This window comes from Chelon labrosus (genome assembly GCF_963514085.1).
Source record: "Chelon labrosus genome assembly, chromosome: 12".
NCBI lineage: Eukaryota > Metazoa > Chordata > Actinopteri > Mugiliformes > Mugilidae > Chelon > Chelon labrosus.
In genome coordinates this window covers 24,347,910-24,372,027 of record NC_140345.1, presented here as the reverse complement: position 1 = coordinate 24,372,027, position 24,118 = coordinate 24,347,910, and the positions used below count along the sequence as shown (strand labels likewise).

Below are 24,118 nucleotides of genomic sequence, written 5' to 3'. Positions count from 1 at the left end.
CTAAACAAAGTTGGGAAAAAAAGTGAAGAACATGATAGGAGGATGGCATAATAACTGTCCAGGTCTGATATGAAGAAAACAAAAAAGACTCAAGATCAAGTACAGACTGATAAACGTCAAGAATGGGACGACCAGATTAGATTAGGCCAAGCCAATTGTCTGATCCCAACCCAAGCAAACATGCTCTTCACCTGCTTTAAACAAAAGTATAGGCAGAAAAAGCAAGAAACGGATAACAATACAGTTGCAATTAGGTTTATCCAGTTTTTAAGGAATATTAATTTATCCACTTTTGGAGAAAAAAGTCAAAAACTGTAATTCTTATACTTTTGTTCCATTGTGGATGTGAATGCTATCAAATTAAAGCTGACAATTCCCATTTTGCTCACTAATGCGTCGGTAATAAACAGACTTATAGAAATAACAAAGTGCCGTTTTATTTTAAACCGCAGGGATATGGATGGTGAGTAGCATTACTGTCATTACAGCGCAAGAAACACAGCTTAACAAATGTACATTCATAGACCCTAACAAAGTATGTGGTCAGTACAAAAAAAACAACAAAACACAACTAAACAAACGGAAGACCCGTCTGTCGGCAGGGTAACTGCAGGGGATCCAGAAAAGGGCTAGTGGTGGATTTGAGGTGAGACAGAACAAGGTGCTCAAAAGACTCCACTGAGACAGAGGTCAGGACGACAGGTCTGTAGCTTTTTGATGCTTGGTATCTTGTTTGTAGGAGTGATGGACGTATTGGAAGCAGGCTGGCACGTTACAGGTTTCCAGCGAGGTGTTGGAGATGATCGATCAGCACAGCGCTTCAAGTTGGACGGAGAGACCGTCTCTGCAGCTGGTGAGCTGGACTCAATCAGGCCGTTCTTGTCTGAGTTCAGCCATTTAGCTTCTTTCACTCCACGTACTTTGTCTCCACTCCCAAATGTTTCCTCCCTCATGAGTGTGTGCAAGTAAATATATAATCAAATAAAATGATTAAATAAATAATCGTAGAACACGTTTCTTCTGCGTCTGCTACTGACACTTTGTCTTTTCCTGAGTACAAGCCCCTCATTTCCATCCAAACTGCTATCTTGATTCAGATTTCTTTCCATTGGTGTCTGCATGGCATTTTCTTAAGAGTGCTCTGGCTTCCTCCCACAGTCCACATGCACGCAGGTTAAATAGTGAATTGGCCGTAAGTGTGTGCGTGAAGGCAGAACGGGTTGTTTGTCTCTCCACCTCTCACTAGTATCCTCATATGAATCAGGACATCATCATTAGGAAATTTTAACTATGAAAACAGATTTCACGTAGTCCCCTCCCTTTTAATACATGAGCGAAGCAGGAACAAAAACTTTCGGTACAGTACAAGCATTGCAAATGTCAGTGGTCGAGGAAAAAATAAATAAATAAGTTAGTAAATAAAACCCATCACTTTTGTTATACTTCACATTTTGTCCATTGAACACACCGGTGGCCTTGGAAGTCCTTCGTAGTGTGGTGAAGGCAGTTTGGCTCCTTGTGAATTCAGTGCATGCAAAAACACCTGCAGCCCTGGCTCTGTACGGATACCTTTCAAAATAAAATACATTTAGAGAGGGAACTTTTAACTGACAGCATGGGCAAGACAGATGATTATCTCAAGGAAGTTTAGTTTTGTTCATAAAAGCATTGTTTTAAAATGGATTTGAATATTTTTAACATATTCAAATCAACCTTCAATCAAGGTGAGGATCCAAAAGGACCTTTTTTCATGTTATCAGTCATCAGACCCTTGAACAGATTGTTCAATATTATTTTATTTAAAAAACGTCAAAAACAATTAAAATAGTCTCAAGACGCTTCACAGAACCCAGAGCCTGAAACCTGCTCCTATTTATTGTATTTTCACCTCTTGCAAAACAGTACCATAATAATGACACTGTGGATCGGTACATCCACCGATCAGGCATAACATTATGACCACCTTCCTAATATTGTGTAGGTCTTCCTTGTGCCTCCAAAACAGACTCATCAGAGAATGGACATGGGCCTTCTGAGGGTGAGCCTTTGGGTCCTATGGGTTGAGAGGAGGGACCTCTGTGGATCATCCCACAGATACTTGATCAGTTTGGGATCTAGTGAATTTGGAGGCCAGGTCAACACCTTGTGCTGTTCTTCATGAGTTGTTCCCAAAGTGTTTTTGTGTGTGTGCCTGTGTCAGGCTGCATCCTGCTGGTGATGGCTGCTGCCATCAAGGAGTGTCATTGCTATGGGGTGGAGGTGCCTGGTCTGGTCTCGGTGGGTGCCACATGTCTAAGTAACATCCACATGAATGAATGCCAGGTCCAGTGATATTTACTTCTCCTGTCAGTGGTCATAATGTTGTGGCTGACTGGTGTGCAGTACGACAACTTTTTTTTTGAGATGACTTACTGAAAACTCATCGTGCATTTCTTCTGATTAAAAGTATTTTAGTGTTTTCAACATAAAATATCTGTGTCGGCATCAACGCTTCAGCGTGATCCTGGGGCTAGACCTGGTCTTGACAGCTGAGGTAGAAGACTGGGCGTGGGTAAGACCCTTCGTAGAGCCCTTGGAAGCGCTGCGGTAGCTACTGCCAGGTGCACTGTCCTCTGTGGTACCCTTGGAAGATTTTTTTGCCGCACCTTTAGAATTACGGACGGAGGGACCGGTCGACGCTGAAGTCCACTTTGTAACGTCCTTGCCTTTGTTTGTGCCCTTAGCAGTGCGTTTGGCAGGTGGGTCAGTGTGTACAGATGCAGGTGAGTTGATAGTTACGCAACTCCTAGCAGCTCTGGCAACGGGCCTAAAATCAACAGTCCTGGTAACTGGCTTTGAGATTGCACTGGTCTGTTTCTTGTTTAGTGTTTTTTGTCTCACGTGTTTGCATATGACCTCACTGACAGGTGTGATGTCATAGTTGGTAATGACCTTAGAAAAGCTTAACGTTTCTTGAGAGGGATCTAGAACCGCCTCGCTTGCTAAATTTAACTTTCCTACACTGACGTTGTGCTGCAGGTCTTCACTATTACAAGTTTCTCCCTCTAGTTTCACCTCCTCAGCACAGCCGCCTTCTATAAGTTCTGTATCATGGCCAACAGCGGAGTTATCCACATATTCTTTTCCAACATCTTCATCACGGTCTCCCTCATTTTGTGGGGTCTCACCAATATGGCTCTCCAATAAGCCACGACCATCTTTGTACTGCAATGTCCTGTAACTTTTTGATGTGTTGTTGTTGTCCAAAAGACCCTGACTTCCAAGAGTCGGGCTGACGTCTGGTGGGAGGCCTCTCCTCCTTCTAGACAGCCTCTGGGCCCCGGGATTATCATTTAGGCGTCTCACAAATGAGCCGTTAGTCGCTGGTAATCGAGTCTGAGGCTGGCGTGAATTTCTTCCCAGGTTCTGGAGGCTGTTGTGGGTCTTGGAGCTGCTATAGAAGCTAGAGGCGGATTGGTGGTCGAGAGAAATGTGCCGTTTCTGAGGCGGGTGGCAGAGTTTGTTGCTGGTTTCTTGAGGGGGTCTCCTTTGGGGGTGGCGTCCTGGTTTACAGGCAGTGCTGGGTCTCGTGCACAGCCTGCCAACACCGATCCTAGGCTTTAATGGTGTGACTGAACTGACACAGGCAGCTCTTTGTTCAGTGATTCTAGTCACCATGGCAACCTGGACCAGAAAAATAAAAGGTTATATTAAAATTTATGTTGTTAAATACTTTATTCATTCATCTTCTGTAACCGCTTGTCCTGTGAGGGGTTGCAGGTGGGCTGGAGCCTATCCCAACTGTCATTGGGCGAGAGGCGGGGTACACCCGGGACAGGTCGCCAGTCTATCGCAGGGCTAACACAGAGAGACAGACAACCACTGAGCATAAACAGCTGCTAGCAGTTATGAAGGAGCAAACAAAGGAGCTTCCTTCAACCTGCATCGTCAGAACAAAGCATGGATAAAACTGCAACTCCCTAGCTGGCTCATAACGACAGATGTGATCGCCAAATAACGGAGCAATATACGCCGATCTCTGACTCCAGAAATGTTTTGTTCTAATCACCTTTTGTTCTTCATATCTACTATATTTGAATAAATGTTTTAAATATATAAGCTGGTCTCTTTAATATTGTACAAGAGTGATTGTTGCCCACCTCTATTACGCAGAACTCCTGAATGCTTCAACCTCTGATGTGGTAATATTAGTAATAGTTATAATTGAATTGTTAATTGGATTTGTAAATTGACAGTAAAAAATATGTTTATAAACCTACTAATGCCCCGCAATTGTTGATAGTAATTAATACATTTTACAAATTGTAATAATTAACAATCACCCCAGTTAATATTAATTATTGCCAATGACAATGTGTCTCAGTGTTGTGTTATGTCCACAACTCTAACTAAAACAGTGCGACCCCTAGTGGACAAACTAGGATTAGCAGTTACTTTCGTAGCTAAAGCTACAAGAGCCGTCCCGTGACACACTGGCAACCTGTCCAGGGTGTCCCCCGCCTCTCGCCCAATGACAGCAGCTAGAGATACGCTCCAGGCTCCAGCCAGTTATTGTCTTCTTGGGCATTTTCGTATTTTGTAAATTCATCTCGCAGACCAGATCGGACTCTCTGGGGGGCCCGGTTTTGGTCCATGGGCCGTATATTTTATATTATTTATATCAGTCCTACAATCAGCTGAGCTGTATATCTATCAATAGTCAATCATCATATTTACGATGATACATCTAGACACCTTTCAGGCAAATGTAGGTGGAAAATCAGGTATTGTTAACCCTTACCTGTAGGGAGAGCTGACGTGGTCTCAGGAGGTGTCTCTCAGCTCCCTCTTTCCTGTCCTCCTCCATTCCCTCTCTCTTCCTTTTCTGCAGTTTCTCCACTCCTTCCGTCCTCTCCCTGCTCCTCTGTGCTTTCACTGTCAGAGGGCAGAAGGAACCGACCACTGCTGAGCCTGCAGACCTCAAAGACCTAGAATCTTGCTTCACTGCAGGACAGTAAAAAGATATGCGTTCGTTGAGATGACACATTCACCAGTCATGATTGATTTGAACAAAAATAACTTACATAAATATGAAAAAAAGACATAAAAGATTTAATGGGTCAAACACCCCCTGGCTCCTAGGAGTACCTGTTGTTCTACTGAACATGCTAAAGTTCCTCCCCGCTTCTGCAGCCTTGTGATTGGTGGAAAGCCAGGAAGTAAGATGCTGACAGTCAGCTGGTTTGTCCTCTTGTTTACCCGCTAAGAAAGCCATGTTACGTGGCAACGCTGCTGAACCTGAAATGAAAGAGAAAATGTTATTGACTTTCCAATTCCTACAAACAGCTCGGGACCAAAGGGTCCCCCCCATGTCAATGGCTGTGGCACCTTGAGCAAGCACCTAACCCCCAAAATTGTTCCCTGGGTCTACTTGAGGCTGCAGGCCTACCTCTCAAGCAGAGAAAAGACAAGAAGTCCTCCGTCTTGGGCCGTCGTCTGGTGAGACAGGTGACTACAGCCAGGTTGTGGGTGTGGTTTCCTTGTGCTGATGACATCAAAACTGTTGGTCCAGGAGAGCTGGCAGGGGACTGGGCAAACTTCCGCTGCGCTTGCAGACGTGGTCTGCATGCACACACGCACACACAGACTGGTGTTGATCTAGCCAAATACAATGGTCCTGGAATAAATCTTACGCTCCTTAAGGTTGTTTTTTTTTTTGCCGAAACAGGGGTGTTGATTCAACCTCCATCATCACCACTGTGGTGTCGTACAAGGCCCTCGACTGTGCAACTCAGTGACGAGCAGGTCACAATCACTGCACCACCTATCATCTTAGAGAGCGTGGTGACAGAAGGAGCATGGTATACCATTTACAGGCCAGTCATGCACACAAACAAAACACACCAGAGCCTACCTCTTGTTCGCGGGCTCACTCTTGTCACGGTGAATGCTGGCAGGATGGCGCCGTTGAGGGCGCGTTTGTAAGGACCAGTTCCAGCTCGGACTGGTCGGCAGAAGGGGCCGACACCGGCTGATGCCGTTAACCAGAGAGCCTTAACAGAACAGTTAGCAAAATTATTACATTAAGCAGTTCTGTTAATGTGAAATGACTTACACCAATCAGCCATAACATTATGACAGCCTTCCTAATATTGTGTAGGTCTCCCTTGGGCCTCCAAAACAGTTGTGACTCATCAAAGAATGGACATGGGCCTTCTGAGGGTGTCCTGTGGTGTCTGGCAACAGAATGCTGTTAGTGGGGGGCCTTTGGGTCCTATGGGTTGAGGGGAGGGGCCTGCTCAGTTTGGGATCTAGTGAATTTGGAGGCCAGGTCAACACCTTGTGATGTTCTTCATGTTTTTTTTTGTGTGTGCCTGCGTCAGGCTGCCGCCATCAAGGAGTGTCATTGCTATGGGGTGGGGGTGCCTGGTCTGGTCTAGGTGGGTGCTACATGTCTAAGTAACATCCACACCAATGAATGCCAGGTCCAAAAGTTACGCAGCAGAACACTGAATTATCACGAGATGGTCAATGTTATTCACTTCTCCTGTCAGTGGTTTTAATGTTATGGCTGATTGGTGTACAGCTGCACAAGGGAGGCACAAGGGAGACCTACACAATCAGGCTGGCATTAAAACTTTGCAATCTTGCTAAGATGAAATAGAAGAAACTAATAATTCAAAACTACGATATAAACCTCAAAGCTTTTTAACAGTTTCTGCTTCAACCTTAGCTGAACCGTTTCCCGTTTGCCCATTTTCAGTCTGACTGACTTTATACATCCGTACTCATGTTAGTGTGCTCATCAACATTAATGGAAATCCACAGTAGTGGCAGCACTACTGAATGACTAACAGCACAACCAGAGCTAAGAAAGAAGAAGAGAATTCATGGCACTGACCATTAAGGCCTGTGGTAGAGCGTGACCTCAGAGTCCTGGCTCGGGCGGTAGAGTTCAGCAGCGTCTGCGTGTTCTCAGGTGTGTGGGTGCTTTTTACCGAGTGTTTGTGCCTGGTGGTATATGTGTGTTTCGCAGTCTCTGCGTATTTCGAGTCCACCGGTGACTGCGTATTTTGCGTTTTGTGTGAGCGTAGTGTCCTGTTTGATAAAGAACTCTTCTGTAGCATATATGACTGTTGAAGGGGCGCATGCTTCTCTTTCCCTGCAGACATTTTTGATGGTGTCTGTGTGTTCTGTAGCGTGTGGGAACACTTGCTTTTTGGCGAGTGCGAGGCCTGAGGTACGTCAATCTTCTGTTGTTTTTTTGTGCTCTCGTGAGGGCGTAGGTGTTCTGAGATGTGCATGTTTTGTGCAGCATGTAGGTTCTTCTGTATGTGTGCGTTCGGCGGTCTGCACTTGACTCTATGTTGTTGCGTGTGCACATGCTTTCTTGCGTTCTTCTGTGTGCGTGTCTTTTGTGGATCGTGCAAGAGTACGTTCTTTGACGAGCGCTTGCGTGCGCGCTTGTGGATGTGCGAGTGTTGGTGCGTGGCGCGGTGCTTGTCTCTGAATTCCCTGAGGGAGAGGAAAAGAACTTTCCGGATCAGACGCTCTTCGCGCCACGGCATCACGTCGCTGATGTCCTGCGGAAACACAAAGACAACCAGCTTTAAATTACCAGCGACGTAGACTTTTTGGCAAACAGTTGCAGAAGTTACAGACAAATGCAAAGACAAAAATCTTCACTTTATGCAGTGAATGGCCAGGTTTGTGGATGTGTAAAAGAAGGACTTTGAGCCTTTTTCTTTTCTTGCAATTCACTGCACTTTCGTCAATTTTCTTGCAGCAAAATATACTTCTTCTTTTTATTTTTCATTTAAGCTATACACCAATAATGCATAGAGCTCTGGAGTCACAGTCTTGTATTTTGTTTAATTGTTTTTTAACATTAACATTTCATGAATCTGAGCTTCCTCTGGTGAGGCCTGAGCCATCACTGCCTTCTGAGGAGGGAGCCCCGTTTATTAGGGAGCTGTCAGTCTAGATGTTGTAGGTTGTCGGGAACTAAATCAGATAGTGGCCTGGCCCAACTCCCCCTCAATGCTTTCCAGTCTTGGAGCGGCCCCAGACTGATCTGGATCCAAATACACCACGTGGAAATAGTAGAAGTAATTGTTGTTGTTTGTTTGCCTTTGTCTGTGCCTACTGTGTATGCAATACGCATATGTCAAAATATTTCTTTACATCTTCTCTGGTCCCATCCCCTGTAAACCACAAACATTTTTTTTATGACACGCAGACACCTCAATAACAAAAGAATTTCCACTTACATATTTTTTCTTGATGATATTCCGTTTGGGTCTGTCTGTACTCATCTTGCTCAGGGCACAAAACGAAAGGGCACATGAATTATGGAGCTTCTTTCGTTTGCCTCGGGCTCTATTTGTTTTCAAAACAGATGTTGAAATGTCAGTTCCACAGCTTGGGCCTGGAGAAGAAGAGAAAAGAGAGAAACATTTATAGGAAATGAACCAACAATTATCTTATACAATACTGACCAATGAAGCTGCCTCTTTGTGGGCCTGCCATCTGCAGGAATAGGCATTGGCTTAGGTGCAGCTTATGCCATAATACTGGGTGAGTCTGAAACAAGACTTTTAGGGGTGCTCATCCTTTTAGTACTTTTGTTTCTATTAACTACTTATACATGTACTGCAAGCAAACTGTGAAGCCCAATTCAAACTAAATCCATCAATTAGCTCCTTGGTTGCAGCCCACTGACTAAAAGCTAAGTAGGCTCGGCTCGGTTCATGCCTCTGCGGGACACAGACGCCATAACCTACTCACGTAGCCTACGTCGGCGCGAGCCATTTATACTTGTGCGCTCGTCAGTCTGGCTCGCTCTGTAAAAACACCACCCAAACACTCGTCGGCGCTCTGTATCTTTCTGCCAGTCGGATTTATTTATGTTTTACTTCCTGCTTCACTTTCAACAATGGCGACTGAAAATTTCCCCAAAGATACAAATGTATCTTCAAACCTCCTCAGTTAACCTTTCCTCGACGTGTTCCATCTTTGTTGATCCAAAACAACCAATTTGAAAATTGCAGAGATGGAGAAGCAGCCGGAAATACTAAAGCGGAAACACGCTGCTACCAAGCGGACCAATCACAGCTACTGTGGTCTGCGTCGCGTAGTTACATTTCTGGGGAGGTGCACGTCAGGCTACGGCGTTAGGGTCTACGTAGGGTCTTGGCTGTTGCCGTGGCTACGGTGTCAAATTGACGCAGAAGCATAACACCACGGATTAGTGGTCAAATTAGGAACAGGTGCCATGTTAATGTCTTCCATGTTATTTTCGCACCTTTCAAATTCATCCCGCAGGGCTTCTTGTTCTTCTCCTCCTCCTCCATCTCTACTTCTCCCTCTCATCCTATTCCTCCCCCCTTCATCTTCTCCTCCTCCTCCTCCTCCCTTTTCCTTCTTTCTCATTTTCATCTCCCCCCTCCTTCCACATCTACTTCTCTTTGGCCTCATTCCTCCTTCATTCTTCTTTTCCTCCTCCTTCATCTCCTTCTTGCCCTAATCCTCATCGCCCTCCCTCTTCTTCTTCTTCTTCTACTCCTCCTCCTACTTCTCCCTCTCAACCTATTCCTCCCCCCTTCATTTCATTCTTCCTCCTTTCATCATCTTCTCCTCCTCCTCCTTCTTTCTCATTTTCATCTCCCCCTCCTTCCACATCTACTTCTCCTTGGCCTCATTCCTCCTTCATTCTTCTTTTCCTCCTCCTTCTTGCCCTGATCCTCATCGCTCTCCCTCTCTCTTCTTCTTCTTCTTCTCCTCCTCCTCCTCCTCCTGCTGCTCATCTTCCTGTGCAAATTTCTCCCACGGGGGCCACATTGGAGCCTCTGGCGTTTTGAGTTTTGGCCCAGGGACCATATATTTGACACCTCTGCTTGCAACTAAGCCTAGTATTTTTTTTTTCTCTTATAATGAGGCATGGAGAGTACACAATCAAACTAATTCAATGGAGCAGGGAAGCTGATGAGAAACTAAATAATAATAATAATAATAATAATAATAATAAAGAATGATCGTCAATGCTATTTGTAGTAATATTGCAGGGTTACTGATACCATCCTCCCACAGTCTGCGATGTGCATCCACGAGGACAAAATTAATTTTACATTTAATTCCTATCATATATATATATTTTTTTTTTTTTTTTGAAATGAATGAATTTCAATCCACCTACCCATGCATTATTATCACCTATATATATCGTCCGAGCCCCTTTTATAACATTTAGATAGATGTGCTAGATATCATTAGAGGGATTAACGGGAACCTTGTACAATCAGCATGAAAACCGTTAAGTGTAATACGTTTATGCAGTGGTAGCACATAGCATAGGACGTGTATTAATATTAGTCCTAATTATTTATTATTATTATTATTATTTTTCCTTAAAGAAAAACAAAAAATAAATAAATCACCCACCTTAAGTAAGATTACCGGCCTGTATCAACGGCTCGACGGCTAACTGAGGGAATCACACATGGGCCCACTCACGCCTCCTAACACGCCGTGAAACGATATTCACATAAGCCATCCATGTGCACCGTCAGTCCCGGCACCTGGCGCTGTGTTTGGCGCAAGGAGGAAGCGCCACTGCAGTCATCCGAGCAACCGTTACCGAACTATAAGCCCAGCCCCGGTCTCTTCTTCTACTTCTGCTGCTGGTGCTGCTGCTTCTTCTTCTTCTTCTGTTTCTGCATCTTTTACTTCTTCTTCTTCTTCTGTTTTTAATGGCGGTTGGCAAATTCGCTTCAAGGTGCATTTCCGCCATCAACAGGACTGGAGTGGGACAAATTCATGATTAAACCAGGGGCGTCAAACTCATTGGGGTGGGGGTGGGGGTGGATCACAAATTTGATCTCAAGCGGGCCGGACCAGTAACATACCAGAATAGTAAGTAACAACAACTCCAGAATAATTACATTTAATAGAATATCCTTTTAAAAAAATTACATTTCTTGCAATTTGGGCACATTGCTGTCTGCTGTTTAGGCACGAGGCTGGACCCGCTGGCGACCGTAGCAGAGAGGAGAACACTGGACAAACTTCTGGGTATCCTGGACAATGCCAGCCAGCCTCTGCACACTGCCATCAGCAGCCAGAGAAGCATCTTCAGCGAGAGGGGCTGCTCCTCCCAAAGCGCAGGACCAAAGAACTGAAGAACTCCTTTGTCCCCCGTACTATGAAATTGTTTAACCACTCACTTGGAGGGGAGGAGGACAAAAAGAAGAAGGGACTGTAGGACGGGGGCAATAAGAATGTGCAGTCTGTTTTTCTCTTTACATGCAATAACAAACCATGTACAAACACATTTATTTATTAATCTTTTTTGGGTTTTGGGTATTTGGGGGTTAGGGTTAGAGTTCTATCTATCTATCTATCTATCTATCTATCTATCTATCTATCTATCTATTCCACAATCACAGTGTTGTGTTCTTTCCACTTCTCTTTCTAAAATGGTGGACAAATTAGGAATAGCAGTCATTTTTAATGTAATTTTTGCACTTTGCAAATTCATGATGCGGCCAGATTAGACCCTCTGGGCCGTATATTTGACACCTGTCTTTCAAACAAAACAGGGCACTGAATGACACCTGAATCTCATTGCATTGACTTGAAACATTTCTGAATCGGAAAATACTGGCAACCTGTCACTGGATGAGCTTCTCTTCCTGACTATGGTGTGGTGTAGAGGGTGGTGGACATTGTTCATGATGGACCCGATTTTGTTCAAGGTCCTTTCATCTGCCACTGATGTCATGGACTCCAAGCTCTGTCCCTACCACAGAGCCCTCCTTCTGGATCAGTTTGTCCAGCCATGAGGTGTCCATCTTCTTAGTGCTGCCTCCCCAGGACACCACAGCATAGAAAAGGACACTGGCAATGATAGTCTGGTAGAACATGCCCAGCAGCTCTCGATAGATATTAAACGGCTCGTATACTGAGTCTATGTTAGACAACCAGTCCAGTTTGTGATCCAGATGTAGACCCGGGTACTTATAGGTCTGAACCACCTCTACACACTCCCCGTTGATTCAACTTCAATAAAAGCGAGTGCCCAAATTATTAAATTTTCAGTCTTAGACGTGTACAGCTGAATGGACGACTTAAAGCAGCCTGATTTAGTAAAAACACTTGTTTATTGTGGTGAAAAGTACACAGAGCATAAATAGGTCAGTCTCACAGGTGGTAAATGTTTCAAGGGAAAACATTAATAAATCATTGACATTATTTTTATTTCACACAAGTCAAAATTACAACACACACACGTACACAAACACACACACACACAGAATCTATCTTGAATTCAACGGAGACTCTGCACGCACACAAAGACATTGCATTAGAATTCCATGCCATGAACTTTTTTTTGTTTTTTCTTTGTCCAGGAAAACACACAGCTTAATGAGGAAAACTTTTTACATCTTAAGGAGAACGTGTTGTTAGCATGTTAACAATTGAATTCTTTAGAAATTATTTTAATGATTTTTTATGTATTACATCATTTATTTAATGAAACCAGCTTTGAACAACAAGCATCCATAGTTTCATATGTTTACATGACTTAATGGAAGAGCCTGGTTTAATGATGCTAGCTGATGCAAATTACAACATCCGGAAATATGAATATGATATAATTAATGTATAGTGTGTATATTCGTATATAGAGTCCATGCCTCACTTAACCTTTTGAAAAATCTGGCCTCAAGAGTGCAAACCTTGTAAAACGCCTGTCCTACTGCTAAATACACAAACTCAAGTGGCCAGTACCACAGTTGGTGGCTCAGTGGTGTTAGAGCTGTATCTAAACAGACTGATGAAAGGAATGAGATGAAAGCAAAGGCCACAGCATGAATTCTGCAGAGCAGCCGGTGCAGGTCAGTGTAAAGGAGATGGCTGCATCTCTTCCTGGTACCACATACGTCCACCACGGTTGTAGAAAATGTCAGTGACATTAATGCGCACGGAGCCGTCGGAGATTAGATCTCGCTCTCGTAGGTCTGCATGTAGGTTTTGAGCGAGAGGATCTCTGCGTAGCTCCGTGTAGTCCTGCGGTACAGGTCCAAGCCTGTCAGGATCTCCACGTCCCTGACTCGAGCTGTGTGCATCCTCATCAGGTCCTCCACCCAGCGGGACTCGTCCTCTGAGCTCTGTGTGGAGCAGGGGACACGTAGCATTAGCATGGGCTAATCTGTCAAACACTAAGAATGTCTTAAAGACACAAAGGCCCAAAGCTCTTGTATTTGACCATAGTCGCTTCAAGAGCAGTCAGGACTGATGAGGGAATCTCAGCCGCCTGACCCTGTGATTGTAAACACCCATGGTCATAAAAGCACATGGCCTGGTGCCGCTCATCTGTACGACAGACTGATCCTCGGAAATCACAAGTAAAAGTGTGGACGCATTCAAACGTGCTATGTTCCTTACATTGCAGGTCTCGTCGTTGCTGGGTCTGTGCGGAAGGATGAACGCGGCGCTGCTGAGCGGGCCGCTGCACGAATCTGCAGCCTGTGTGAAGTCTAAGCAGCTGGTCAGGACAACGAAGTAGTGTGTGGGGACAGGTATTGTTCGACTTGCATACCTGCAGCGAGATCAAAGAAAGGAGAGTCAACTTTACAGCTAGGTTTCGGTTGGAACAGGTTTCATTTCCCACTTGTTTCAAACATCTCGTTCTAATGTTTAGAATACAGACGTTCAAAAAGATACTGCATCACCAGCAATACTGTCTTCATCAATGACAATAATGATGAGAAAAGAGGTAAAGATGAAATCAGGGATGACCCCGATGAAGGCCTGGAGCCGATACATGTCTATCAAATAAAGTTGTGACCTTTCTATAATCAGAAACATGGTTCAGCTGTTAGCTTTGAGTCACTTAGGTATAATTAGAAAGCTGTGAAAAGTATGTTCAGATGCACAGAGGCTGAATTTGCAGTGAGGCATGACAAATGTTCCTACTCTTTTATCTTCTCAGCTGAGTCTCTGACACCGTCGTGGTCGTAGTCGAACACGGGTCCGATGAGAACGTTCACTCCGTTTCTCTCGGTGGCGTATTTCTTCACCAGCGCTCTCTGGAAGTAACTCCATATCCCTGACAGAGAGAGGGAGAGCGTTTGGAGAGAAAAGTGAGTATGAAATGACGACGCATCGAGGTTTCGATCAAATACCCAGGAGTGAGGACTTACTCTTGAAAGCGTGGTACATTGGAACAGTGTTGGTGATGAGGACTGCGTCGTATTTCTTGTCCATGTTTGAGGACAGTTCTGTCAACAAAGAAAAAAACATGATTAGCATGAACAATGGTGCATTTATGCTAAATTTCTCCCTCACCAATATTGGTACTTATTAAAAAATACTTTTTACCAGGCAGTCTCTTCCTCAGTCTAATATTATGACAAGAACCTATACTTTAACAGCATATGGATCTTTCCTCTACATTAACGCGACATGTGCCTTCAACTCAATCCATTTACAGTTTAGTAACAACTCTACTTTTCTAAAACTAAACTGAATTGGGTTCTGGCCTGTGCAAGACAAACTCCAATAGGAGTTGCACCAAGTATTGTTCACCATACTAATACTAGGGCCTCTCTCTGAGGGGTCATGGAGCCACAATGGTGTAAACATTCATATCTGTCAAGTGCATGTTCATTCTTTAAGGCTGCTGTTCTAGAAATCTGTAAATGGTTGCAGTAGAAATTGAGGATATGAACAGTTTCAGAAAAACCACCACAGTCAAGGTTGCTAATAACACGTTTGATGTAAACTGTATGTGCAAGACTTTAGGTATTGCACTGCTGATGCATGATTGTCTCTTAAGTCTGTCTCTCTGACAGTGATAAGCAAGTTTACAGATGTTCCTGATGAAGGGCTCATTGAGACAACAAAAACCCAACAGTCTGTTTGTGATGTTGGATTGGCGTAACTACTCTTTTAAGTTCTAAACACAGCATTAAAGCCTGCATGGTGCACAAAAAAGTTTGAAAAAGGAGTAACTGGACGGAGGGTTACTTTGTCCAATAGCCATTTAAAGCTTGCACAGATCTGGGAACCCTTTATTAAACATGATTTTAGTTTTTTAATAATAGCCCCCCCTTGGTTTTGGTGCAATGGACTCCACATGGTAGAATGATGGTTCAGCATGAGTGTCTCGTCATACTTTTATGTAAGGAAAGAAGAAGAAACCAGGCCTTGCCAAAAGTGGTGACATTACACTGTAAGCCACACCAGCCAGAGAGCTTGTTGAGGCATATATATACTGCATATATCAAATAAAGTTGTCACCTTTCTATAATCAGAAACATGGTTCAGCTGTTAGCTTTGAGTCACTTAGGTATAATTAGAAAGCTGTGAAAAGTATGTTCAGATGCACAGAGGCTGAATTTGCAGTGAGGCATGACAAATGTTCCTACTCTTTTATCTTCTCAGCTGTTATAGTAGATCTTTGAATTAACAGCTGAATAATGTGAAATTGCAAAATGAAGTTCATATTGAACAGGCATTTCAGTGTAAGCTGTGGTGGCACACTTACGCGGTGGGTACAGAAAGGCGTAAGTGATGTGTTTGTCCGCTCTGTAGTTGGTACAAGACTGGCTGTAGGCTGGGGGGACTCTGGCGTCAGGTCTCACGCAGTTGGACAGAACTTCAGGCAGAGGAGACATTTCTATCTGCAGGACGATATACGCACACAAGACATGCAGAGGACACAGGTCTACTGACTTCCAGTATTGGTGGGTTTTAACAGCTGACAAGTAAGATGGTACAGAGAAAGGAAAGGAGTCTTTTGCTGTCTCACAAAATTCTGATGAGTGAAAACACTTTAAAACAGCACTAAATATATAAGTTTCATGATGAGCTTGCTGTACCTGTCTGCTAACAGTGTATGAAGTCCACAGGGGCATGGACAGAGTTTCGCTGTAGCCGCTGATGTAGTCGCTGTGGTGGAGGATGGAGTATTTGGTACGGAAGAGGACAGCAGGTCGACCGTGTGGCAGGTTCCTGTTGTCTGAGAGAGGAGGAAGGCACGCAACGGGAATGTAACACGGCACATTTAGAAAACACAGCAGCTCACTCTGGAGTGAATTAAACTACAATCCATTAAATCGTGATGCTGTTCCGATTAACAAACTCGCTGTGTGCAGGTTTTCATTTAAAGATGACTCGTTGTTTTGCTTATTTGTGATTGGTTTTAGCCTGGAAGCCAGTTCAAAGTTTGCCCATAAACGCTCCGTAAAGAATTCATTATGTCCGGAAAAGATTTGCTGGCTCAATCAAAATGTTTGCATCTGTCGAGTATGATACGTCACATAATTTGTTGCTCTGATTGGTTGTAGGACAGAGCTAATTTTTTTCCCTGTACCGGTTGAAACACGGCCCATAATGAACTCCAAATGGAGCGTTACCAGAGTCTGATAAGAAACACGACAGGCTACACCAGGCTAGATTAGTTTGATCTGCACCCAAAGCGTTGTTAATGACATTTTCAGTAGCATCACAAGAGACTGACCATCAATAGCTTGCCTCAGTCGCTGGTTTAGCTCCTCCACTTTGTTCTGTAAGAGACAGAGCCAGAGTGACTCCAGGTTATAGCCTCGTACAAGGGTCACTTTCAAACCTCTCTGGCCCCTACTTTTTACACGCAACTGCAAAAAGATCGGAGATTGAAACAATCTCTTGCCAGAGATTTACATGGGAATCACAAACACAGTGTAGATGAAGTGAAACAAGTGCAGGGCAGAGCCGGGTCCAGTTCACCTCAGTCCAAGCAACTCCTCACACACTCTGGATTGGATCGAATTAAATGTGGATATGAAACGACAGATTGCCTTTCAAACTGCCAAACAAATTATTGATTTTGATGAAGTGATTGAACTGGAGGTGAACTGACTCCAGCAACAGGCAACAGATCACAGAAGACACAACAAAGCAATCAGGCATTGAGATACATATTTTTTTCAAGGAACAATCAAATAATCCTGGATTACAGACTCATGCAGATTATTCTTTTTACAAGTGAGCTGTGTAAAAAGCAAAAATCTATATTATTCTGACACACAAACCCTTCAGTCACTTGCTGTGCTGTATAATAATAATAATAACATTAAGCCAATCCCAGTATTCCTAGCATCAGATTCAATAACGGTTAGTGAATACTGCTGGGAAAGAGAGGGAGGCAGAATAAATTTGCCGTAGATCAGACACCTCCCTGACTGTATCGGACAAGAATCTGTATCGGACAAGAATCTAACGTGCACATAAACACAGTATGTTCATACATTACATAGTGCGTTACTGTACGATCCTGCACAGGGAAACCAGGCAGCGGTTCTCCATATTCATAGTGAAACACAATAAAGGGGGATTTAATGTTTAGCTTCTGGCCAGCAGCCCAGTCAGGATAGTCTAATTTTGCCTGGGGGAATGACTTACATTACACAAGAGGGAGCTGTAATTTAAGGAGCAACCCTGATGGTCAGAAAACACAAGGTAATGTTGGAGAACATGCTGATGTTGGCAATCTTACCAACATTTATGATCAACAGTATTTTATAATGTCTAAGACGTCTGAAGCTGAGCACTGTGTTCAGGGACACGCATCATATTATTGCCACTAAGAGGCCACATTGCTTTTATGTTAAATTTGATTTACACTGTTAAAACAATGCAACTCATTTTAGGAAGTGGGTAGTTTCAATCACTAAATAATTAACAACTAATTCACCTAGTGACCTTGCTGGTGTACATTTACCATCTCAAATGATGGAGCAGGATGACACTGTTAAAGGGGAACTACTGTTTTTCACAACCTGGACCTTATTTCTGGCATAAAATACGATTGTTTACTCACCCATATAACTTTTGTGTGTCCTTCGGGAGATATTTAGATCTGCGTATATCCATGTAGTGGGAGTGACTGGGGCACCGAAACGCAGCCTCTAAATAACGCATTATCTGCCACGAAACTCGTTCATTTCACCAATATTTTGTTATCATACGCTAGTACTATTCCCCGTTGAGACTGACCTATAGACCGCTGAATATTTTTCCGATTCTGAGGTTGTGGACAAATCATAGCAGTAGCAAATTACAGTTACACAAGCTGACCGTTGCGGGTGCGCACGGCGCTCAGAGATGACATCATCCAGGTCAGAGGTCAGTAGGTCAATCTACAGACCCCGGATGATGATAACAGCTAACTCAGGACTCAACGGGGAATAGCACTAGTGTAGGATAACAAAATATTGGTGAAATTAATGAGTTTCGCCACAGATAATGCGTTAATTATAGGCTGTGTTTTGGTGCCCCAGTCACTCCCACTATATGGATATACGCTGATCTAAATATCTCCCAAAAGAATACAAATTACAAAAAAGTTATATGGGTGAGTAAACGACCGTATTTTATGCCAGAAATAAGATCCAGGTTGTAAAAAACAGTAGTTCCCCTTTAACTGATGCTATCATCATTAAAACAGATGAGGTTTTGAACAGGGCAGCCTCCACAAAACTCGAATTTCCTTCTACATGATGCCGTGTCCAGATCTGCCACCGAGTCATCATGGCTGACCTTTTCATCGCAGGTGCAGCCCAAGTCGTCGGTCCCTACAGGAATGAGGCCAGAGGCTGTTGGCCTGGAAACCTCCTCCGGCATGCTGGGTCTGTACGGGGGGCTTCTCAGCAGGTGGTTCAGACTCCCGTGGGTCCCGTTATTGGGCGCTGGTTTTATACCCAGAAGATCTGAGAGTGGGACAACATCAGTTTGGATTTGTCTCCAAGGAACTCAAAGCTTATGTATTTTTACAATCAAACAACATGCACTCCCACTCTTACATAACATAAGGAGACAGACATATGCCTTACCACACATGACGTTATAAAGCTCGATGTTTTCAAAGGCTGGAACTTTAGTCTTGAATTTAAATGAAGGTCCATAACCCAAGAAAATGGTCTGAAAATGCAGGTTGATAACACGGGTCACATGATATGCAATAACACATGAAAAATGTTTTCCATTTCTGTAATACTTTGGATTAAAGCCAGAGCCCGACTCCGCCACAGAACAGATTTTTTAAGCAAGTCAAGTTTTGTTTTGTACAAACTGTATGTGGTAAAAAGGTTTTAAACAGACTAATGTTTAGATGTGATGTGCACATGCAATACTATTACTGCTACTGCTACTATTAGTACTAATAATGATAATAATAATGAACTGAATGGGATGATGGATAAGAACTACTGCACAGTGCTGAGAGTACCTGCATGCTGTTGATCTTATTGTCGTATCCATGGTCCCCAACAAAGCCACAGTGTCTCTTCCCTTCAGGAACTTTCCTGTAATGAAGCGTGGATCAAAACTGACGTAAATTATCCGTTATGGACTTATCCAAACAGTTGGCTAACTTTCTAGTGTCACATTCACTAAAGTCTCATGTTTGTAAAGCCAAATGTTTCCTATCACTAACCTATAAGGCTGTCTCTGATTATACAATAATTATACAAACTTTGCTTTTTAAAGTAGTGAATAACAATATGATCTCGGGTCCAAACTCTCGGGCCAAAGTCTCTTCTTTAATGTAACGGTTATATTTTAGAACACACTGCCTTTGTGAAGGCTTTACAAGACGTAGATAGTCCTCACTTTGGAAGAGCTGATATTTGAACACGGGCCAGAGATGCTTATGAATTAAGAATAAAGCATATACAACTGCATTTATTACCACACAGCTGGTCAAGAAGGCTCAACAGCGGCTGTATTTCCTGATCAGGCTGAGGAAGTTTGGCATGTCGCCTAAGATCCTCACCAACTTCTACAGCTGCATCATATAGAGCATCTTGACCAGCTGCATTACCGTGTGGTACGGCAGCATTACAGCCATGGACCGAAAACGCCTGCAGATAGTAGAGAAGACTGCTGAGAGGATCACCAGGACACCACTCCTCTCTCTGCAGAGCATCTACAAGCACAGAGTCTGCAGGAGAGCTGCCTCCCTGCACCCTGGACAGGTCTCCAGTCTATCTAAGGGCTAACACAGAGAGACAGACAACCATTCACACTCACACCTACGGCCAATTTAGAATCACCAATGAACCTAACGAGCATGTCTTTGGACGGTGGGAGGAAGCTGGAGTACCAGGAGAGAACCCACGCAGACACCGGGAGAACTCCCCTGTGGGCAAACTCCACACAGAAACTTCAAACCCAGAACCTTCTTGCTGTGCAGCATCAGTGCTAACCACCGCGCCACTGTGCCGCCCACTATGATATACTGTTGAGCACAAGTGTTGTATCTGTTGCATCCTCTTTAAGCGAGATTTATTCTGTATGTGATTTACTTGCTGAACCATTTTATTTAAGTGATGTATTAGTGTTTGAATTGATGAAACTTGGATATAAAGTTTACCAAAACATAAATCTATTGCCTTTTAGTTGACAACAATGGTAGTGGGGGCGCTTGTGCACAATTTCTGATTCGCTGTCATTTTAAACCGCTGAACTGTGGTAATTAATAAAGTTGAGCCACAGTGTGATGATGTGTCGGTATTCACCTACTTCAACCTCTTCAACCAAACCTCCAAAGAACTCAAGCCACAGGCCTTTAATTGAAAAGAGACACCTTTTATTAAGAGTCCATAAAAACACTACTTCTAGTTATCCATCTTAATTTGTGTGTGTGTGTGTGTGTGTGTGTGCATTGGTGTACATTTCTAGGGGGTGAAGCCACAAACACGATGAAAATGTAAATGACTGACTGAAGGGGGAAATGAGACAAACCCAGAGTTTCATTTGATGTGAAGCGTTGGTTGGTTTTGGGATTTACGCTGACATTAACTAATGTGTGTGTGTTTGTGTGTGTGTGGGTGTGAAAGAGAGTGTGTTAACGCTCAAACACTTAGCCTGTCTGTCTATCTGCACTGAAACCTCAAAGATCCCTTTCTTTTAGCAAGCCTGCATGTGAACTTGACAGAGCGAACGCAGCTCTCCCACGGTCCACCTACCAACACATCACGCTAGCTCCAATGCTAGGTGGCTGTTACTGTCAAGAACATACAGGTACACACACTCTAAAGACGTGGTGGTTTGTTTTCACTTCCAGTCTGGATGACTTCATGGTTTACTTTGTCACTTAAATCAATGCAGTGCAACTTTTACTGCTCTACATCAAATGCCTGGCAGAGTTCATTTTAGCACGTTATTAACATTTCAGCAGCTGCTCTTTAAAAAAAAGAAAAAAAGAATGTGTTTTTTTAACATGCGAGACTCGGGGCAGCACTTTGCGTCGCTTTTCAGGACTGCATGTGTTAACGATGCGTTGATAGCGGTCCACGTCAACATAAAATGTGTTTTTAAGTAATGCAAGATGTGAGTTGTCAGATCTACACGGCTCGTTCATCATATCAGAGAGTTTCTCAAAAGCAGGAGCAGCCACAAATTCAAACTAAATTAGAACTACAAAAATGCCTTGGTGACTGTGCACAGCACTTTGGCCAACATTTGTTCTTTTTAAATATGCTTTATAAATAAACTGACATTAACTACAGCTCCTTCTCTTTCAGCTGACTGCTTTCTCCAAACCACTGGTTGTGTTTGCTTGTTTTATATTGTTATATTCAGAATACTTCAGGCTACTCAGAAATATCATCAGTTACCTTAAACATGAAATTGCGTAGGGTTTCTGCACATGCATTGATAAAGGAAAGAGTAAATGTATTAGAGCAGGGGTGTCAAACATATGGCCTGTGGGCAAAAACCTGCCCGCCAGATGGTCTAATCTGGCCTGCAGGATGAATTTGCAAAGTGCGAAAATTACACAGAAATTGGCACCTATTCCTATTGTTTTCACTAAGGGTCACACTGTTTAGTAAGAGGTGTGGACATAACACGACACTGAGACCCAGAACTAAACAGCAGTTGGCAGCAATCAGCCAAAATTGCAATTATTCTTATTTAAAAGATGTCAGGTTGTTTCTAAAAACATTTTCTGAAACTAAAGTTTATTAAATGTAAACATTTTCATAATAGATTTGTTCTTTTTTGCACTAAAACAAAGGTAAAAATCTGGAGTTGTCATTGTTTATAGGTTATTGTGCCATTAAGTTCCTTTATGGTAGACAACAAAGATCTGCAAATGGTGTGTTTTGTCCACCTGTCATCAGTTGAGCTGGCTAAGCTATTTTGTCAACAACCAGTCCACAGAGACCAATTTTTCACAAAATAATAATCCTCCAGTATGTACCTCCTCATCGACGGGTGGTAGCCATCGGAGAGAAACAAGTGACAGCTTTATCCAGTTTGGGAAATCTAACTTGGAGCAATCGTATAAGAATGAAAAAGTCATACAGATCTGGGATAAAAATGGGAAAAACTTTCTGTGGGCTATTGTTTGTGCACAATGAAGTGCTCCCATCTCTACCTATTATTTAAATTGTACTGTATCTTCTAAACACAGAGGTTTCAGTGTTGTACCTTGCAACGTGCCATTTCCTCTCCACCAGCAGGTGAATGTCTTCAATGCGTCGATTGTTGGCGTAGTGCAGTCTCTTAGGCAGGTGCTGCTTCAGGTATGGCTTAAAGTGCTGGTCCGCTTTCTTACACTAGAAGAGAAAATATTATCATTGGTATGTTTATTACCAATCACAGATGACATTTCCCCTAAGCTCTTATAGTCTATTTTTCATAGAACCTAAGTACTTACTGTTAGATTTGCAACAACAGCCTTAGGGTCATCTGAAATAAAAGAAAAACACAATGGTAAGGGCACTGGAATCTGGATTTATTATTATATTAACTACAGCATATTTTAAGAGTTCACTGCCAGTGATCAGACACGTCGGCTGATTTAGAGGTGATTTAACAGACCAAAATCTCAGAAAACAGAGAGGTCTTTATAAATAAGAGAGAACACAAACTAAGAACACAAAAAAAAGAAATTCATCAGAAGAATAACACAAACTGCTTTTCTCTCGGTCTCTCACATTTAGGGTTGTTGGGGTGTCTGGAGCGTATTCTGCCGAGGGACCCGGGGATGAGGGTGATGTCATCAACACTGGCCAAGTAGTTACTGAGGAACTCGGTGCGATCACAGTGGGCCTCTTCCATACCTGAGGATACACAGGAGGAGGGTAAGTGTGCTTGTGTGCAACCAGTTGGAGACGCTTCAAGTAAAAGCTCAGGAGCCAATAGCAATTTCCATTTTGGGTCTAAATCTCAAATCGTCTCCAACTCCGACTCTTGCAAATCTCTTTAGGAGCGTTTTATCTTTTCCTGGGGTTACTTTGTGTTTGGAGAGACCATGAGGATCTGTGAAGCTTCTCAGTCATCCAGATCAAGGTATATCCAAAACAAGCTGAAACAAGGGCAACTGGACGTGCAGAGTTTCTTGAAGAACGTCTCATTCAAGTAGCTTCTTCAGTCCTGAAGGACTGGTGGAGAGTTGGGGTTTAAATTGGAACATATGTAGGTGTTGCCCATCAGAAACTCACACGGTTTTATAAGGACCCACTGTCAGTCAGAAGTTCTAGTATCAAGGTGTGATACCAACTCCTCCACCAGTCCTTTAAAAATGAAGAAGCTACTTGGATGCTACTTGGACGTCCTCAAGAAACTCAAGTCCAGTTACCTTTCTTTAGCGTTATACCATGACAGAGCATATCTGCTATCTTTAAGTTCAATACCCCTGCATGTGTTCACGTGTTTATGTGGTTTGTGCGTCTGTACCGTGATCCCCCACCAGGATGATGTTGACACAGCGGTGCAGTTTCATCTGCTTCAGTCCGTCCATCAGTTGGCCAACGACTCTGTCGATCATCCTCAGAGGGTTGTTCAGCTGGAACACACAAAGAGAGGAGTCTATGTGTGTCTTTGTGTCTGATTTGCGCATCTTACACTCATCCCACAATGCAAACGCATACTGTAAGCACACATTTAGATATATAGCACTCACCTCTGTGCTCAAGGGTCCCATTTTGTGTCCAAAAATGTCCGGTTGTTCAGAGTGCATGGCATAAACATAGGGCCTGTAAGATGAAGCGAGTCAAACTGGTGATGTATGTGCTGCAGTGGGAGCTAAATATGTGATTATTTTGATACTTGGGGACTTCTTTGATCTGATTCGAATGATAGA

General features: G+C 43.3%; 2 protein-coding genes across 7 annotated transcripts in view; both read right to left on the bottom strand.

Moving 5' to 3' along the window:
- Window positions 1–234: 234 nt before the first annotated feature.
- LOC311497439 (uncharacterized protein) lies at window positions 235–10,643 on the bottom strand. 2 transcript variants are annotated; one of them, XM_084557758.1, is made up of 8 exons: window positions 10,420–10,643; window positions 8,250–8,407; window positions 6,881–7,562; window positions 5,894–6,032; window positions 5,429–5,637; window positions 5,128–5,277; window positions 4,781–4,983; window positions 235–3,663 (listed from the first exon to the last, which is right to left on the bottom strand). In XM_084557758.1, exons 2-8 carry the CDS (start codon window positions 8,292–8,294, stop codon window positions 2,485–2,487), a joined length of 2,607 nt encoding a protein of 868 aa, XP_084413884.1. In that variant the 5' UTR covers window positions 8,295–8,407; window positions 10,420–10,643; the 3' UTR covers window positions 235–2,484. The 2 variants fall into 2 exon arrangements, with proteins under 2 accessions (XP_084413884.1, XP_084413885.1); XM_084557759.1 differs by lacking the exon at window positions 10,420–10,643 and having other exon boundaries at window positions 8,250–8,577.
- Window positions 10,644–12,109: 1,466 nt separating this feature from the next.
- enpp2 (ectonucleotide pyrophosphatase/phosphodiesterase 2) overlaps window positions 12,110–24,118 on the bottom strand; it is a 28,046-nt gene continuing 16,037 nt past the window's right edge. For 2 of the 5 annotated variants that reach the window (XM_084557188.1, XM_084557190.1), the window contains 13 exons: window positions 23,713–24,011; window positions 22,971–23,096; window positions 22,691–22,722; window positions 22,462–22,589; window positions 19,253–19,328; window positions 18,858–18,945; window positions 18,565–18,734; window positions 16,505–16,550; window positions 15,530–16,003; window positions 14,184–14,261; window positions 13,957–14,089; window positions 13,426–13,579; window positions 12,110–13,148 (listed from right to left, as the gene is read on the bottom strand). In XM_084557188.1, coding sequence (XP_084413314.1) covers window positions 12,978–13,148; window positions 13,426–13,579; window positions 13,957–14,089; window positions 14,184–14,261; window positions 15,530–16,003; window positions 16,505–16,550; window positions 18,565–18,734; window positions 18,858–18,945; window positions 19,253–19,328; window positions 22,462–22,589; window positions 22,691–22,722; window positions 22,971–23,096; window positions 23,713–24,011 — 1,975 coding nt within the window. In that variant the 3' untranslated portion in view covers window positions 12,110–12,977. The remainder of the gene's footprint in view (window positions 13,149–13,425; window positions 13,580–13,956; window positions 14,090–14,183; window positions 14,262–15,529; window positions 16,004–16,504; window positions 16,551–18,564; window positions 18,735–18,857; window positions 18,946–19,252; window positions 19,329–22,461; window positions 22,590–22,690; window positions 22,723–22,970; window positions 23,097–23,712; window positions 24,012–24,118) is intronic. The other 3 variants (XM_084557192.1, XM_084557191.1, XM_084557189.1) reach the window with 3 other exon arrangements.